Source organism: Zootoca vivipara, chromosome 5 (genome assembly GCF_963506605.1).
Source record: "Zootoca vivipara chromosome 5, rZooViv1.1, whole genome shotgun sequence".
In the NCBI taxonomy this organism is placed as follows: domain Eukaryota; kingdom Metazoa; phylum Chordata; class Lepidosauria; order Squamata; family Lacertidae; genus Zootoca; species Zootoca vivipara.
In genome coordinates this window covers 78,239,223-78,255,999 of record NC_083280.1, presented here as the reverse complement: position 1 = coordinate 78,255,999, position 16,777 = coordinate 78,239,223, and the positions used below count along the sequence as shown (strand labels likewise).

Genomic DNA, 16,777 nt, shown 5'->3' with positions numbered 1-16,777 from the left:
CAATGCAAGCGGCGTTCTACTTGGGGTTGCATGAGGAGGTGAAGGATGAGCTCTCGAGAGGTCCAAAGCCCAGTAATATGGATCAGCTGAGCAAAGCGGCTCTGGCGGTGGGGGTGAGACAGGAATCCCGGTGGAGCGACAAGCAAGCAACGCGCGCAAAGCGGGCTTGGTTCCCACGGTCGCAGGAGAAGCCACTCCCCCAACAACCCTTTCAAGCCACGCCTGGGGCCAGCCAGGACCAGGAACCCATGCAGATTGATAGCGCGCGCGCGCGGGCTTTTCAAACCCCAGCGGCGCCAAGACGCAAGGAGGGAAGGGGTGGGAATTGCTTTCTCTGCAACTCCCCCCAGCATCTCGTCAGAGACTGCCCACATCGCAGGGAGTGGCAAGGAAAGGCGGGAACGGTTGTGCCCTCCCCCACTGACGCAGCACCACAGCAGGGAAACGAGAAAGCCTGGCTGCAGGAGACAAGGGGCAGCAGCCAGGCACAGTCAGCAGACAACAGCCCCAGCCCACCCACCCGCACAGAGAGGAGCAGAGCCAGCCCACCCCTCCCAGAGCAGGAGTGGTTCTAGAAGTGACGCTCACGCTCCCAAATGGCTATCCCCTGACGGTCCTCGCCCTAATTGACAGTGGTGCCTCAGCCAACTTCTTCTCGAGAAACTTTGCAGAAGAGCACCAGATCCAGCTTCTGCAGCTGGATTTTCCTCTGCACGTGGCGACCATTGACGGCAGAGAGCTGCTGGGAGGGGCCATCACTCATCAAACCCCCCCCATGAAAATGACGGTGGGAAGGCACTCAGAGACGCTGGCATTCAACGTCACCACCATCTCAGACCCCCCCATCGTTTTGGGCATGAGCTGGCTGGCGCGCCACGACCCCTCCATCAGTTGGCACCAGAGGTGCATCACTTTTGGATCGGACTTTTGCCTGGAACATTGCATGCAGCACCAACCAGGGGAGGGGCCTCCGATAGCCACGGTAGCCACCATGCACGTCAAAGGGGGTGAGGCGATACCCAAGCCGTACTGGGACCTGCAGGAGGTCTTCAGCGAAGCGGAGTCCGACCACCTACCCCCACACAGGCCTTTTGACTGCCAGATCAACCTGGTGCCAGGGGCAACTATACCCCCAGCCAAGCTGTACACCATGTCAGACCAGGAACTGGAGGATCTGCGCGCTTTCATCGACAAGAACCTCAAGCGGGGGTTCATCAGAGAAAGCAAGGCAGCAGGGGGCAGCCCAGTCTTCTGGGTGGACAAGAAAGACACGCAACAGCGCCGTCTTGTGGTGGATTTTAGACGGCTGAATTCAGTGACAGAGCCAGTGGCTTTCCCCATGCCCAGAGTGGATGATCTCCTGACAGCGGCACGCAGGGGCAAGATTTTCACCAAGCTAGACCTGAGGGGGCGTACAACTTGATCAGGATCCGGGAAGGCGATGAATGGAAAACCACGATGTTCACGCCTCTGGGCTCTTTTGAATATCTGGTGATGCCCTTCGGGTTGCAAGGGGGCTCAGCATGCTTCCAGGCCTTCATGCACCACGTCCTGGGGTCCCTCCTCTTCAGGAAATGCTTGGTCTTCCTGGATGACATCCTTATCTATTCCGATGACCCAGTGCAGCATGTGAAAGATGTCAGGGAGGTGTTGCAGCGCCTGAAGGAGAACCACCTGTATGTGAAGCTGGAGAAGTGCAAGTTTCACACCAAGGAGGTGGACTTCCTGGGCTACAAGCTGTCAGACAAGGGGCTGGCGATGGACAAGGACAAGGTGCAGGCCATCCTGGACTGGCACAGCCCCAGGACGCGCAAAGATGCCCAACGCCTACTAGGCTTCGCCAACTTCTACAGGAAGTTCATCAAGAACTTCTCTCGCGTTACGGCTCCCATCACTGACTGCCTGAGAGGCAAGCAGAAGTTCAGGTGGACACCAGAGGCGCAAGCAGCGTTCGAAAGCCTCAAGAGGGTGTTCGCCTCAGACCAGAACCTGTTCCACGTGGTTCAGGACGCGCCCCTACGCGTGGAGACAGATGCTTCTGATAAAGCTGTGGGCGCCATTTTGTTGCAACTGGACGCCAACAGAGAGTGGAGACCCTGTGCTTCTTCTCCAGGAAGTTGACCCAGCCAGAGCGAAACTACACGGTGTTTGATCGGGAACTTCTTGCGATCCACGCTGCGTTCCAGCACTGGAGACACTTCCTGGTGGGCGCCAAGCACCCCATCCAGGTGTGCACAGACCACAAGAACCTGGAGTTCTGGAGAACTGCCAGGGTGCTCAACCAGCGGCAGATACGGTGGGCAGAGTTCTTCTCGAACTTCAACTTCTCCATACACTACATCCCGGGAGAGCAGAATGTCAGGGCGGATGCCCTCTCCCGCAAGCCAGAGTACATGGAGGAGGAGGCGCCACCGGCACCCAGGCACATTTTTCCCCCGTCAGCATGGTCCTGCGGAGCAGCAGTGGTGAGCGAGGCGGAACTCACAGCACTGACGGCAGCAGATGAGTTTGCCAACCGCATCTTCAGAGAACTGAGAGGGGGGGGAGCAGGCAAAAGACTTTGCAGAACGCAGGGGGCTGCTTTTCTACAAGGGTGCACTGTACCTGCCCACCACCCAGCTTAGACGTACGGTCCTCAAGCAGATGCACGACAACCCAACGGCGGGTCATTTTGGGAGGGACAAAACCGCTCACCTAGTCATGAGACACTTCTGGTGGCCAGGGGTGCGGGAAGATGTTCGAGACTATGTACGGGGCTGTGACACCTGCCAGCGGGCAAAGGTGGTCAGAGCAGCGCCACCGGGATTGCTGGAGCCCTTAGCCACACCACACAGGCCGTGGGAAGTGGTGTCCATGGACTTCATCACAGATCTGCCTTCTTCCAGGGGCAAGACCGCAGTGTTGGTGGTGGTGGACCTCATGTCCAAAATGTGCCACTTTATACCGTGTGCCAGGGCGGTCTCTGCAGAAGAGACAGCCAAACTGTTTGTGGATCACGTATTCAGACTGCATGGATTACCTTTAAGGGTTATTTCGGATCGTGGCCGCCAATTTGTTTCCAGATTCTGGCGGCGGCTCATGAACCTCCTGCAGGTGGAGGTCAGCTTGTCGACGGCTAGACACCCGCAGACCAATGGACAGGCGGAGAGGGTCAACGCCATTCTGCAGCAGTACCTGAGATGCTACGTCAGCCAGCGGCAAACGGACTGGGTGGATCGCCTGCCACTGGCAGAATTTGCCTACAACAATGCGGTGCACGTCTCCACAGGGGTGTCGCCCTTTAAGGCCAATTACGGGCGCGACCTCAGATCTTTCCCAGAGAGGGAGGGGGAGGAGGAGGAGGAGGGCCCACAGGCTGAGGATTGGGCAGAGGAACTGGAGACGGTGCACCAGCAGCTCAGAGAACACTTGGAGAGAGCCAAGGAAGCGTACAAGAAGGGGGCAGATCGCCACAGGCGACCGGGGGAGGTCATTAGGGTGGGGGACAAAGTTTGGTTGTCCTCGGAGGGCCTTCCCATCAGAGGGAGGTGCAAAAAGCTGGCGCCCAGAAGGTTGGGCCCCTTCACGGTCACGCAACAGGTCAACCCGGTGGCATACAGGTTGGCACTGCCAGAGGACATGAGGGTGCACCCAGTGTTTCATAGATCGCTGCTGTCGCCGTACAGGGAAAGCAGCAGGCTCCGAGGCAGCGAACAAACCCCTGAGGGAGGGGGGGAGAGAGAAGGCAGGGAGCAACTCAATGAGGCCACGGCCATCCTGGACTCAAGGAGGGGGGTGGGGGGCCTGGAGTACCTCATGGCATGGGAGGATGCTCCACCGTCCCAGAATGAATGGGTCCCAGCCACTCAGATACAGGAGGAATTCCTGGTAGAAGAATTTCACGCCCTCTTTCCCCATAGACCCAAGCCCTGGCGCATGGAAAGGGAGGGGGAGGGGGAGGAAGCACGGGAGAGCAGTTCACCATGGCGCTGGGAAGCGGAGTTTGAGGAACCAGAGGATGAGGTATGGGTGTCACCGAGATCCACCCAGTCAGAGGAAGGAGCAGATTGGCAGAACATTTTTACCCCTACCAGCTCTGACGCCACGGACTTTTTGGGATTCCCGTCCTCCCAGGCGGAAGGGGGGGGGATCGCAGGACTGGGGGGAGGTGTTCACACCAACGGGCTCGGAAGGCACTGAGTTCTTAGGCTTCCAGTCGTCACCGACACCTGGGGGGGACCTGGGGAGGGGTGAAGGAGAGCTTGGGAGGGGGGTGGATGTGAGGGACAGGGGATATCGCGAAGTCCCTCCCCTCCTGAGTTCAAGCCCATCCCCGAGCACAGGGGAAAGCAGAGAGAGTTCCGATTCCAATGGGGAAGCAGGAAGTCGTGTCCGAGGCTCAGGCAAGGTAGAGGAGCCAGGGTCCCAGGTGGGACAGGAAGGGGCGAATAAGGGGGGGAGACCCATCCCCCCAACTCCGGAATTACGCAGAAAGAGGAGGGGAAAGAGGATGGGTCTGCCAAAGCTTTTGTGTTGGAGAAAGACGCGCCAAAAGCCATTCGGAGGTTCTGGAACCGACTGACCACATCACTCCGTGTAAATAGCAATGACTTCAGCACTGTAAATACGCAGCACCAATAAAAGAATAAAATGCAGAGCTGCGTAGCGTCGTTACTCTGAAGTAGCCCACTCCGGCCACTGTGACACGTATTCTTGCCGTGTGAAGTTCTGGAGAAATGGTTTATGGCAGCCAAACATATTCAGCTTTCCCATAACAGAGTGAGTGGTATCCTGCAAAGTCTGTGGGTGGAAGATATCTGTGCACATTTCGAAAGAGGTGGTGACGATTGGGCAGGGGTGGACAACTTCTGGTCTTGAGAATGTATGGACCTCCCTTATTACAGTGCCAGGCCAATGGTCCATTTAGCCCAGTCAGGTCCACTTTGTCATTCGAAGGGAGACTGCAATGGAAAAGTGCTGAATTAAAATACACCAAGAGTCTCAGTGTTATCACTTAGTTGGTCTCTAAGGTGCTACTGGAAGGAATTTTTTTTAATTTTTTGTTCCAAGCTTTAATTTTTTGTTCCAAGCTTTTAGACATCAATCTGTGGTGTGTGTAGGAGGAGGAAATGTGTGGGGAGAAGAGAGTGATAATTAATTAAAAACAGATTTGTGAAGATATGTGACTCCTTCGTACATTCCAGTGTACAGGCCAATTCCCCTGGCCCAAGAAAGGGTTGAATGGACACAGTGACTATATGAGCTAAAGGTTTTGGCACATAATCTGGTTGTTTGTGTAGATGATCTCTCCAGTTCAAAGCCCTGCTCAGCCATGATGATCACTGGGTGTTGAAAGGTTACATATGTCAAATTGTCTCCTTAATTGCCTATATTGTGCCTGCAGCTCCAGCAGGAGTCAATTCTCTCATAGTCCATAGAGGCTGTTTGCACTTTGATTATGCCATCACAAGGGAGTCTCTAAGGGACTCCAGTCTTCTGGTTTTTCCTTCAGAAATAACGTTGCCAAGATCAGTGGGGTGTTACCATCATGTCAAGGCCTGTATTTAAGGATTCTGGGTAAATTCAGCCCCTGGTACTCTATAGGAGAGCGGAATTTTCTGACTTAGCTGCCCTGTGACCAGTTGAAGATCAAATCTGCAAACCTTTCAAAGAAAAGCAAACAAAGGATATGTGATGGATTTACCCCGGCTGCTTATTTAAGGAACAAACAAGAGCAATTAAAAATAAAGCAAAATTTAGAAATTCGTAGAAGCATTTTGTATACTGTTAGGTTAATATTCCAAATGAGTCATTGAGATATTGCAAATGGGTTCTTGGCAGCAAGTGTTTTTTCTTTGCTTATTGTATATTCTGCAGAGAGGATAAATTCAGATGAATTGTTTGGGGGGGGGGGGGAGATACTGGTTGGCAATTTGATACCAATGGTATTGTGCTGACAAAGCAAAAGACTTGCATCCACGAGGAGCACTACAATAAATCCTTGGTCTAGTGACAGTAACCGTTGTCACCTTGGGAGTGGTCCCTGGGAAAAAGCCTCTCTCCTTAGAATCCTGGGCATGTAAAATCTTGGACAGTTAAGGTCAGACCTCAGAAGTAGTTAACAGAAGAAAAGCTGAAAATGAGGGGAAAGCTTCCTATGGTTCAGGGAATGAGCCCCATCTATCTGTGCCAGATCAGATATTTCCTATTTCCATCAGTTCTGGTGTATGCATAATTTTCAACATGTCCAGTTAGTCTGTTCTACCAGGAGCAGAGCAATTGTCAGGCTTCGGGGACCCTTTTGCCATAGATAAGCAGGAAATGAAAAGAGTTGCTTACCATTTGAAGAGTCTTTAATGATCGCAGCAAAAGAGCAACACAGCCATTCTCGGAATGATGGTGTTTCCAATTAAGGTTTCCACTCACGTTCCCCTCGTCATTTCTGCGCCTTGCAACCTGATCTGACAACCACTGTGCCTTTTGTGCAGCCACCTTATGGTGGCTGCTCTACATGTCCTTGGACTGATAGGCTGGACAGTCTCCAGTGAGAGAGTGTCTGTTAGCTCTATCTCTTCCTGTTCTGCTTCACTTTGCTGTTCAACCCCCAGTCCATCCCAACTTTTGTCTTCAGAACTATGCCCCTCTGCAAACCACTGTACCGAATCTATACTGTCCTCCTGCTCCTGGATGGCTTCAGGATCCTGGTCAGGCACATGGGGAGGGAGAGGCTCCCACCACTCCTCATCAGAGCTGTACTTCTCAGCCTGGTCTCTCACAGCAATTGAACAGACCCACATGTGTGGAGTGCATGTTGTGTGTGTGTGTGTGTGTGTGTGTGTGTGTGTGTGAAATGCAAAGGGATCCTAAGATCTTGGAACTGTTTTGAATCCTAGGATGGTGGTGGCAAGCTCCGTGGCAACAACAAGGTGTTCTCAGCCACAACCACTGTCACAATCAATGTGGAAGATGTTCAAGACACACCTCCAATGTTTGTCGGCACTCCCTACTATGGATATGTCTATGAGGACACTCTGGCCGTGAGTACCACAAGAATCATTTATTGTGCACCCTGTGAAAATCATGTAGCTTCTGCAACAAATAACTGGAGTGCAGGGGTGGGTGCAAAGTGCTTCTGCACATGTGCAAGGTGATTGACAATTTCCTTTCTGACAGTGAGTGGTCCTTTGCTCCCCACAAAATGTCCAAGGTCCCCGGACCTTAAGGGGTCGCTTTTCAGGGGAGTTGTCAGAAACTGGGCAGAGGAGGAATGGTGGAGACCGCCTCCCCATCCTGACCCTTCAAGAGGAGAAGAAGACAGTTCAGGGGTTCAAGGAAGGTCACAGCTCAGAAGCAGATGAGGGGAAAAGCTGGGAAATAATGGGAGAGGAGGAAGAAGAAGCACCGGGGGGGGGGGGGACAGCTGACAGACACAGTGTCTTTAGAAAACATTGCAGAACCTCCCTCTCCCAGAACCCAGCAAGCATTGAAAGTAGGAGAGCAAAGAGCTCAAAAGCAGAGGGCACTTTTCAGCACCCATAGTGAGGACGCATGAGGAAGTGGGAGAGATGGAGGGGGAGGAAACTCTGACTCAGGGCAACAGCATTATACCAAGAGGCTGCATTCCAAGCCTCTCTCTGTGAATATTGAATAAAAAGCAAATGGTAAGGACTTTTCCTTGTCTTGTCCATTCCTGGCAACCTGCTGTGGGGGTTGGGTCCTCGGATGCCTGACAGGAGTGTGGGCAGCTCCTGCTTCAAGAGGAGGCTAAAATATACTTTTGCCCCACTTCATGCGCAGTGGATTGTATGTGCACCTTTGGATTGTGCGTGATGCTTGGAATTAATCAATTAAAATCGGGTCATACTGAAATTGCATTAAGTTTTCCAAGTGTTTTTGGAAATACAGTAGGCGGAAAGGCGATGAACAAAGAGAGAGTTGAAGCAGACTGGGGGGGGGGGGTGACACGTACCGTAAACGGCTTAGCAGAAGTATTGCTTACACAAGCCATGTTCTTACAGAATTAATTTATGATGCTCAGATATAACGAAGGGTTGTAGCATGATTATACGCACACATTGTCCCCAGCTATTTGACTTTGCCAAATGGTAAGGCCAAGCCTGCTTAATGTCCAAACTGAACTTATGTAGTACACCCACTTGCGTTTTCAACCTCGGCAGAAATCCAAGTTCAACCTGCAGGAGCTTATAAGGTTTGGTTAATCCTGGTTTAGCTTGTGCAAGTGGATATAAAATTCTCCAGAGCTGAAGCGAGCTCATAGTTTAGCTCTGTGGTGCTGCAACTTGCTGTTCAAACCATGTTTACGGAGGCGTCTGCCTCCACAATCTGCAGTTATTTCTGCTGTTATTTCTGTAGACACTGGTACCATATTTCAGTGCCCATATTGTTGTAGCCTGCCCAGTTAGAGGGCAGGAGAGAATGATTTGGGGGAATATTGGAGGTGTTTTTCATGCACTTCATAATCCTTGGCAATAAGAGGTGCTATAAAGCTGGGAAACATAATAATTTACTTTGTGCTGCTATTAACCAACGATCTGGAAATGCCCATAATTATTAAATGCACCAAGTTGTGGTTTTTTTTTATGGAGCCCACTGAGGAAATCCGGGATAATTAAGTATTAATCACCTCCACTGTGAGCCCCATAACCAAAAATATTATCATATTATAATGATGGAAAAACTCACCTCTTTCCCTGCTCAATATGTCAGGAACTCCACATAGTAAAATGCTTTTTCCAGGTTTACTATTATTTACAGATCCAGGTGTTGCCCATTAAACCTGCAAAGGGAGTGGATTTTCAGCTTGAACGTTCTTTTCTCTTTTTATAGCATATTGCTTTCTTAGCTATTGAAGACGATTTCTTCCTAAAGCACTTTTCAACGTTCTGCATTCCCCCCCCCAAGTTTTCCAAATAATTGCAGAAGGATGTGTCTCACTCATTAGAGCCCAAGGCAACTCTGAGGGGTGGTCAACCCCTCCCATCACTGAGCAAGGAGTTGCTGGTCCTTACTTCTTCCACCAGAGATAGTGAAGCTCCTTGATTTGTTTCCACCTGCTTGGTCTTGGTCTTGCCGTGTTCTCTGTTAAAATACGCCATTAAAAAAGATAGAAAAGTTATTCTCTGAGTCTGAGCAGAACTACAAATACAGAACAGGACCTTTAGTTCCTCTCTCTTGAATCATTTACCGTATCATGCTGGTGAGCTTGTGTTTTGGCAAGGCTGTTTGCAAGTAGTGTGCTCAGTTTTATATTGTGTTGCCTGTCTACATGGGAGAGAGCTGATGCATTAGGTTGGCTTGGAGTTCTATTTTACAGCAGTTTTACCTCCCTGTCCCCCCTGTTTTCTTTCCCTCTCTCCCTCTCTCTCTCCAGGGTTCTGAGGTAATAACAGTCGCTGCTATTGATGGGGACCGAGGGAAGCCCAATGACATTCATTACCATCTTATGAATGGTAAGTTTACCGGGTTGGTGTGAAATCCTAAAGGAATACCCAATGCCACCGAACTTACTGTTTAGTTATGGTGTCATATATGCAAGGAAGTCTATCAGATATAAAAGAACAAGTATACTTAACATTGCTTTGGTTTGCTGTAAAGCTTATTACTTACTTACTTACTTACTTACTTACTTACTTACTTACTTATTTAATTTATATACAGTGGTACCTCGGTTTATGAACACAATTGGTTCTGGAAGTCTGTTCATAAACTGAAGCGTTCATAAACTGAAGCGAACTTTCCCATTGAAAGTAATGGAAAGTGGATTAATCTGTTCCAGGGGTACTTAAACTGAAGCGTTCATAAACTGAAGCGAACTTTCCCATTGAAAGTAATGGAAAGTGGATTAATCCGTTCCAGATGGGTCCGCAGAGTACTTAAACTGAAGCATTCATAAACTGAAGCATGGGTGTAATTGGTTCCGGAAGTCTGTTCATAAACTGAAGCGTTCATAAATTGAAGCGAACTTTCCCATTGAAAGTAATGGAAAATGAATTAATCCTTTCCAGATGGGTCCGCGGCGTTCATAAACCGAAAATTCATAAACCGAGGTGTTCATAAACCGAGGTTCCACTGTACCGCCCTATACCCAGAGGTCTCAGGGCGGTTCACAGAACAAAATCAAAATATAAAACCACAAAATATATATTTGCTCTCACTGTGTCTAAGAAGGCACAGGCAGGTTCTAGGAGAGTCAAAAGCTTCTCCCAACATGGTGCCCTTCAGACTACAACTCCCTTCAGCACCATGATCAGGGATAATAGTAGTTGTACACATCGGGAATGGGCATATTGGCTTCCATGGGACTCAGCTATAAAACTGCAAATGAAACATTTAAAATGGGTTGTAAAGTGCAATATACAAATGCGACTCTAGGTGGCGATGGTGAGCTACGCCAAATCCAATGTATTTTTTTCAAAACTTTTTTTGGGGGGTGGGGTGGGGTAAGCATTTTCACAGTCTTTATATATATGTGTGTGTGTATAGATTCTACCCATGTCTGCCTGTGTGTTGGCAGGCCTGTTTCTCCTCTTTTAATGGACTGCATGCATTTGGTTATGAGGATTGTGATGATGAGTAAACCAATTTTAATCCACTGGGCAGGATTGCCGGTTGGCCGAGACTCTGATGCAGGGGTTATGCTTGAGAGCTGAGGGCCAGTTTATGACAGATCATGGGGAGTACAATTGGATGAGATGAGACCTGGGTCTAGCAGTTCTTAGTGGAGACAGAAAGCAGTACATGGCCAGGCAAGGGAAAACCATGATGTCACAGTGGAGCTCTGATAGACATGGGTGATAGGAGCAAACGACAAAGGTTTTCCTCTTTTAGTTTTCATTTTTCAATTTACATTTTATATCGTCTTAACGAATTTTTTTGTTATACAGTCCCAAATGACAAAGGTTTTCAGTTCAGATTAACTAGCCTGCTTCCTTAACTCTGGCCCCTCCACACACAGACTATGTTTCTACTTTTACCCTTGACATCCAAGCTAGACATGATAGATTAAATCCATATGACTGTCTTGATTTTCGTTTTTAACTTAAAACTCTGTTAATTCAATCAGGGCAGTTTTGTTGGAAGGAGTTAGTCTATTATTTGAAGCTGCTATTAGTGGGGGGGGGTTGGGGGCGGGGAGAGCCAAGTAGAGCATGGCTTTATCTGCAGAACATTTACCCTCAAACTAAGGATTATTTCACACGTAATGTTTATCTTCATATTGGGAAAAGGACACATTTTCTAATGTCAAGTACCTGGTGTGTGAAGGATGATGCTGAGAGTGCCTTTTTTACCTGGAATCCTCCTAACTGGACCGTGGGGAGCTAGCACAACCTGGCTAGCTCAGACTACAAGTGATGGCAGCAGACTCTGTTTAAGTGCCTGCCGACCCCAATCACGTATAAAAGCGGAAGTTGTGGAGAGAAAGGGGGCATGCAATCGAGAAGAGCAGAACCTTACTTCCCCACTTCTGCAGTTTATCTCCTCACGGATTGTCAACCAGGTATTGTTTTCCCCTCCCTGAAAGTCTTGCTTTCAGTTTTGGGGTCCAAACTGTGGGCCAAACTGGAATGGGAGAGTGCAGCTCCCTTCATCTGCATCCCATTTTGAGCTCTTCAACCTCCCCCCCCCCAAAAAAATATATGTGATTGGGGCACACCCAGTTTCAAGGAATAGGTTTTCTGCCGTTTGACTTTCAGTAGCTTCATAAGAATGACGTACAGACACGCCTCAATCCGTTCCGACATTCATTTGTGGTTTTTATCTGGTCTTTTCCATTCCTCTGCAATCGGTTTATTTTGCACGTCTTAGGTTGCCCTTCATTTCCTGCCGATGTGAAAATATAGAACAAGTCTACATTGTGAAAGATCCCTAAAACGAGATATCTAGAATTAAAGTGAAGAATATAGTGAAGCTAAACTAACTAATATATAACCATAATTAAATACTCAAAGAAACATACATAACTCAAAGAAACCTTAACGAGTTGCCGGCTAAAAATCTCATTTCACTGTAAATGATCTATCAGTTTCCTCAGAAGGAAAAAAAGAAACTTATTGCATTTGTAAAGACTCAGGGTCACTTCTCAACAATTCAAAATAAGGGGAGGATTTATGAATTTTAATGAAAACTGAAAGCTCCCAGGCAGTAAGGGGTAAAATAAATAAATAAAAAGCCCAGGTTTGCTTGAATCCAAAGGTTTAAAACCTATAGGAAGATTCGAAGCCAAGCTATCATAGCTTGTAGAAAAGATTCAGCAAAGGGCTATGTAAGCTCTCATAGTCTTGTTCTTACAAAGCTATTGCAAGGACTGCTGGAAGGTGTTCCTAATCCCTGGCTTTTATACTGTGTGGTACTCAATTCTTAAAGGGCTAGATCACAACAATTATTTCTGGGCGTGTCTGGAAACACTTTCAGGAAAAGAAGCATAGCTGCCAAGTTTTCCCTTTTCTCGTGAGGAAGACTATTCAGCATAAGGGAAAATCCCTTTAAAAAAGGGATAACTTGGCAGCTATGAAAAGAAGTTACACAAAATTACATCATAAAAGATCTGAAATACTCGTAAAACAAGAAAACTTAATTGGGAAAAGTAATATATGCACATAACAATCTTTACAATATATGCATTTAAATTGCTGTGGTTGTTTTTGCATAGCACAAAACGGACACGTATATCATGGCAAGTAAACTACCAATTACTTTCCTTACATGTTGTAACAACAAACACAGGTTTTCTGCATACTTGTCCTTCCTCAAGCTTTTTGTGCCATCTCAGTCCCATGTGATGTTTCGTACCTGTTACTCAGTGGAATTGTAGAAAGGTCTATCATTCTTATTAAAGAATAAATAATGCTAAACCATTGAAAAGAACTTTATATTTTATATGCTGGCAAATCCTCCAGAAAACACACGATGAACCATGCTCTGAATTATCTATTTCCACATAGCAATTAGGCAGTGAATAGCATGATATATGAGCACTTGAAACTGCTATTGACTTCATTTCCATTGTAGTCAAGCTTTCCTTTTCTGGCCTATGAATCTTGATAATGGCCCTCCACATAAGTCAATCCGTGTTCAGTGTGAAGTCTAATGCCTTCTAATGAAGTCACAGTTATTGCAGATATTAGCAAAATGAGACATTATTGGATGGTTTTCAAAATGAGCATCAGTGTCAAATTAGAGAAGGAAACAGAGAAGAGTATCGGTGCTGTTTTCTTTAACTGGATTTCCTACACTCCTAGTTTCAAACTAGGCTTGGCTGAGCCCCAGAACGTGTTTCATCCTCCGTATGAAAATTCTCCTGAACACATGCTGCACTCCTGAACAGGGTCACATGCATGCAGCTCTGGTCAGAAAACTGGGGATAGAACTGATATTTTTTTTGTCGGATTTGAAGGGTAGGGGAACAGGGAACAGGGGCACTCAACCTCCCTATGGCAGTGTCCCCAGATGTTGCACTGCTTGAGAGTAGACCCGAGTCAGTGAGATTTAAGGCCTGGAGTGAGATTTCTGAGGGACAGGAGCTCATGATCTACTGTGGATTCCCTAGTTTATCTGTGCTAGGACACGGGTGGCCTCTTGGGCTTGCCGATCAGAAGGTTGGCGCTTCGAATCCGCATGACAGGGTGAGGTCCTGTTGCTCTGTCCCAGCTCCTGCCACCCTAGCAGTTTGAAAGCACACCAGTGCAAGTAGATAAATAGGTACTGCTGCAGCGGGAAGATAAACAGTGTTTCCGTGTGCTCTGGTTTTCGTTGCACCAGAAGCGGTTTAGTCATGCTGGCCGCATGACCCGGAAAGTTGTCTGTGGACAAGCTCCAACTCCCTCGGCCTGAAAGTGAGATGAATGCTGCAACCCCATAGTAGCTTTTGACTGAACTTAACCGTCCAGGGGTCTTTTACCTTTACCTTTTTATCTTTCATCTCCCATGGTGTATGCAGCAGCGCATATACATATTTGCTTGAGTCTAATGTGCCACCGAATCTAATGTGCACCTCGGTTTTCAGAACCTGGAAACCAAAAAAAGAATTTGCCGGCAAATGAAAAGGGGAGGCAGTTCATTACTAGCAAAAATATCCCCCAAAACTAATTAGTCTCCATTCAGTTTTAGTGCTGGTTCTAGATTGGGTGAATCATGAGCAGCACAGGTCTAGAAGACTAACTAGATCTAAAAATCTAGATTTTAACACTTACAGCTGCCTCAAGTAGTCATCGGGGGGGACCCAAGCCTCTTGCATGACTCATATCTTTTCATGTTTTTTAGATTGCTTGGAGGTGGAATGTTTAACACCTAAGATACAAGGATTTGGGTTTACCGCTTCTGTTGCCATTGTTGTTGTTGAGCACCGAATGCCCGAGATACGAGGATCTGAGCTTGTGGCTGTGGCTGTTGTGTGTTTTTCAGAAACATGTGCAGGAAAAGGAATCTGTGAAAGTTAAACTTCTCACCTACTTGAGCTTTGTGAAAGGTGTTCGCACTGTTGGAGGATATAATTATGCCCCAGCAAATTAAAAGAGAAGTGTTCTTTTTCAGCTTTTCCTTATGTTTTGCACACCTGAGCAATACGGCATTCAAAGATGGCTACTGAGCATTTAAAGGGGACAATCTCTCACAGAGAGAGAGCGCACCTTCTTTCAGATCCTGTATGGAGCACATGTGCTTATTCCTCACTGGTTCCACTCCCTTGTGACATGATCCATTTCCACGTTGGTGAAGCCAACCACACATAGAGGGATTGGCGCAGGAATGCATGCAAGTAACTTGTACTAAAAAGGGAGGGTAACGTGGAACTGCCTATGGGAGTCTTGCACAGGCCTCTCATTCCCAGCAATGGCCCGTCATGTCCAAAGGGGGTTCATGAAGGACACAGAAAAGTACCAGGTTCTGCTAAGCCCTATGCTAACCCCTCTGTGCCTGAATGGCTCCACCAGCAAAAGGATGGAGAATTCTGCAAGTCATTCTTCTTTCTTCCTCTTTGGTGATCACTCGTAGTTGAGTAAGATTGTCTTCCATGAACACTGTCTTCAATTCTGGGTCAACACATCCTTCCACAGTGGGGACATAGGTTTCCAGGTGGGAGTTGATCATGGTGAGGGTTTGCCAAAAGTGCCTTCCTCTTAGCACATTTCTCCCTTTCGTCCTGAGTTTGAGTTTCTTCAAAGGCCATGACACCTTTGGTAAAGGCTGTTCTCCAACTGGATCCCTCGCAGGCGAGAGTTTCCCAATTGTCGATGCTTATATTACATTTTTTTAGATTTGTCTTGAGAGAGTCTTTAAACCTCTTTTGTTGACCACCAGCATTACGCTTCCCATTTTTAAGTTCAAAATAGAATAGATACTTTGGAAGACGGTAATCAGGCATCCGAACAACATGACTAGTCCAAAAAAGTTGATATTTGAAGAATCATTGCTTCAACACTGGTGATCTTTGCTTCTTCCAATACACTGGCATTAGTTTGGCTTTCTTCCCAAGTGATGTGTGACATTTTTGTAACTACTTGCTATTTTGCATTTCTGCACTGTCACTTCAAACAGCGGAGCCATTTGACTCACGGAGCACCCTTTTTAGTAAACAAACTTGTTGGTGGTTGGTAATTCCCCCAGTAAGCAATACAAGATTGGTATTTTAAAAGTAATGGTGTCCATTACAATAGCCTCTGTGGTATACAATCAACTCCAGATAAGATGCACTATTTCCATGAACACGCATGTAATCAGTAAGATACAGGTTCACATGTACCTGTGTATTTGCACAAGTAGGGTGTAATCTACACACATATTTAAAAAAAACGCTGTGAAAATGCTTTTAAAAGGTTTTGAAAAATACATTCGATTTGGCATAGCTCACTGTCGCAATCTAGTGCCACATTTGTATATTGCACTTTACAACACATTTAAAACGTTTCATTTGCAGCTGTGTAGATGAGTCCTGGGTCTCTTAAACAGCAGGTCACATGTTCAGCATGGTCGGGAAGCTATTTTCAATCAATATAACTTCCCAGTACTCTGGGTATGGCCAGTAGTTGCTCTGATTGTAACTGGATTGAAGCGGATTCATTTTGAGGGGGCTGGAAAACTTGATAGGTATATTTCTGTTTTGTAACAGGAAGTGAAGGCTCGTTTGAAATAAATAACGCGACTGGAGCCATTTCTGTTATTAAAAGCCCAATTCAGCTGAAGAAAGAAGTATATGAACTGAAAATTCAGGTATTTGTCTTACTCTCCTGCTATAAATGTTTCCCCTTACCACTTCTGATGGATCTGCAGTGTGAAGAATTTCAACTACTGCAAATGTAGTGCCCTCTTTACATATGAGAATTGATGCATATTGCTGCTTTCTGCTATGATACCATTTAAAAAACAAACAAACAAACAAACAATTTTCTCTGCCAATGCCAACTCTACCCAAAGGGTCTGGTGTGTTAAAGAGAAAAGATCTGGATTCTATAACTAGATAACCAGACAGTTTAATAGGATTGATAGGAATGCATTATTCATGTTATGCAAATTTGTTCACCTATGTAGTGTGCATTATGGCTAAACCATAGTTTAAGCTGTCAGATTTGCACCAGAGACTCTGAGCCAAGGGACTAAGCCAAGAGTCAAAGCGGGATCCACAGAAACATACTGGAACCAGGAAGTCCTTGTTGGCCAGGAAGCCTTTTGGAGTTCTTTCTGTCCAGGAGGGCCAAATGGTCAGAGTAGGTCTGAACTCGAGAAATATTTCATTGTCAGGAATATGCTCTAATATATAAGGCAATTGCACACAGAGCTGACAGTT

At 47.0% G+C, this 16,777-nt stretch overlaps 1 protein-coding gene across 1 annotated transcript in view; it reads left to right on the top strand.

Annotated features, from left to right (window-relative positions):
- CDHR1 (cadherin related family member 1) overlaps positions 1-16,777 on the top strand; it is a 57,134-nt gene that overhangs the window by 17,977 nt on the left and 22,380 nt on the right. Inside the window, exons 8-10 of the mRNA XM_060274204.1 lie at positions 6,873-7,016; positions 9,371-9,449; positions 16,103-16,203. Of these exons, the coding sequence (XP_060130187.1) occupies positions 6,873-7,016; positions 9,371-9,449; positions 16,103-16,203 (324 nt within the window). The remainder of the gene's footprint in view (positions 1-6,872; positions 7,017-9,370; positions 9,450-16,102; positions 16,204-16,777) is intronic.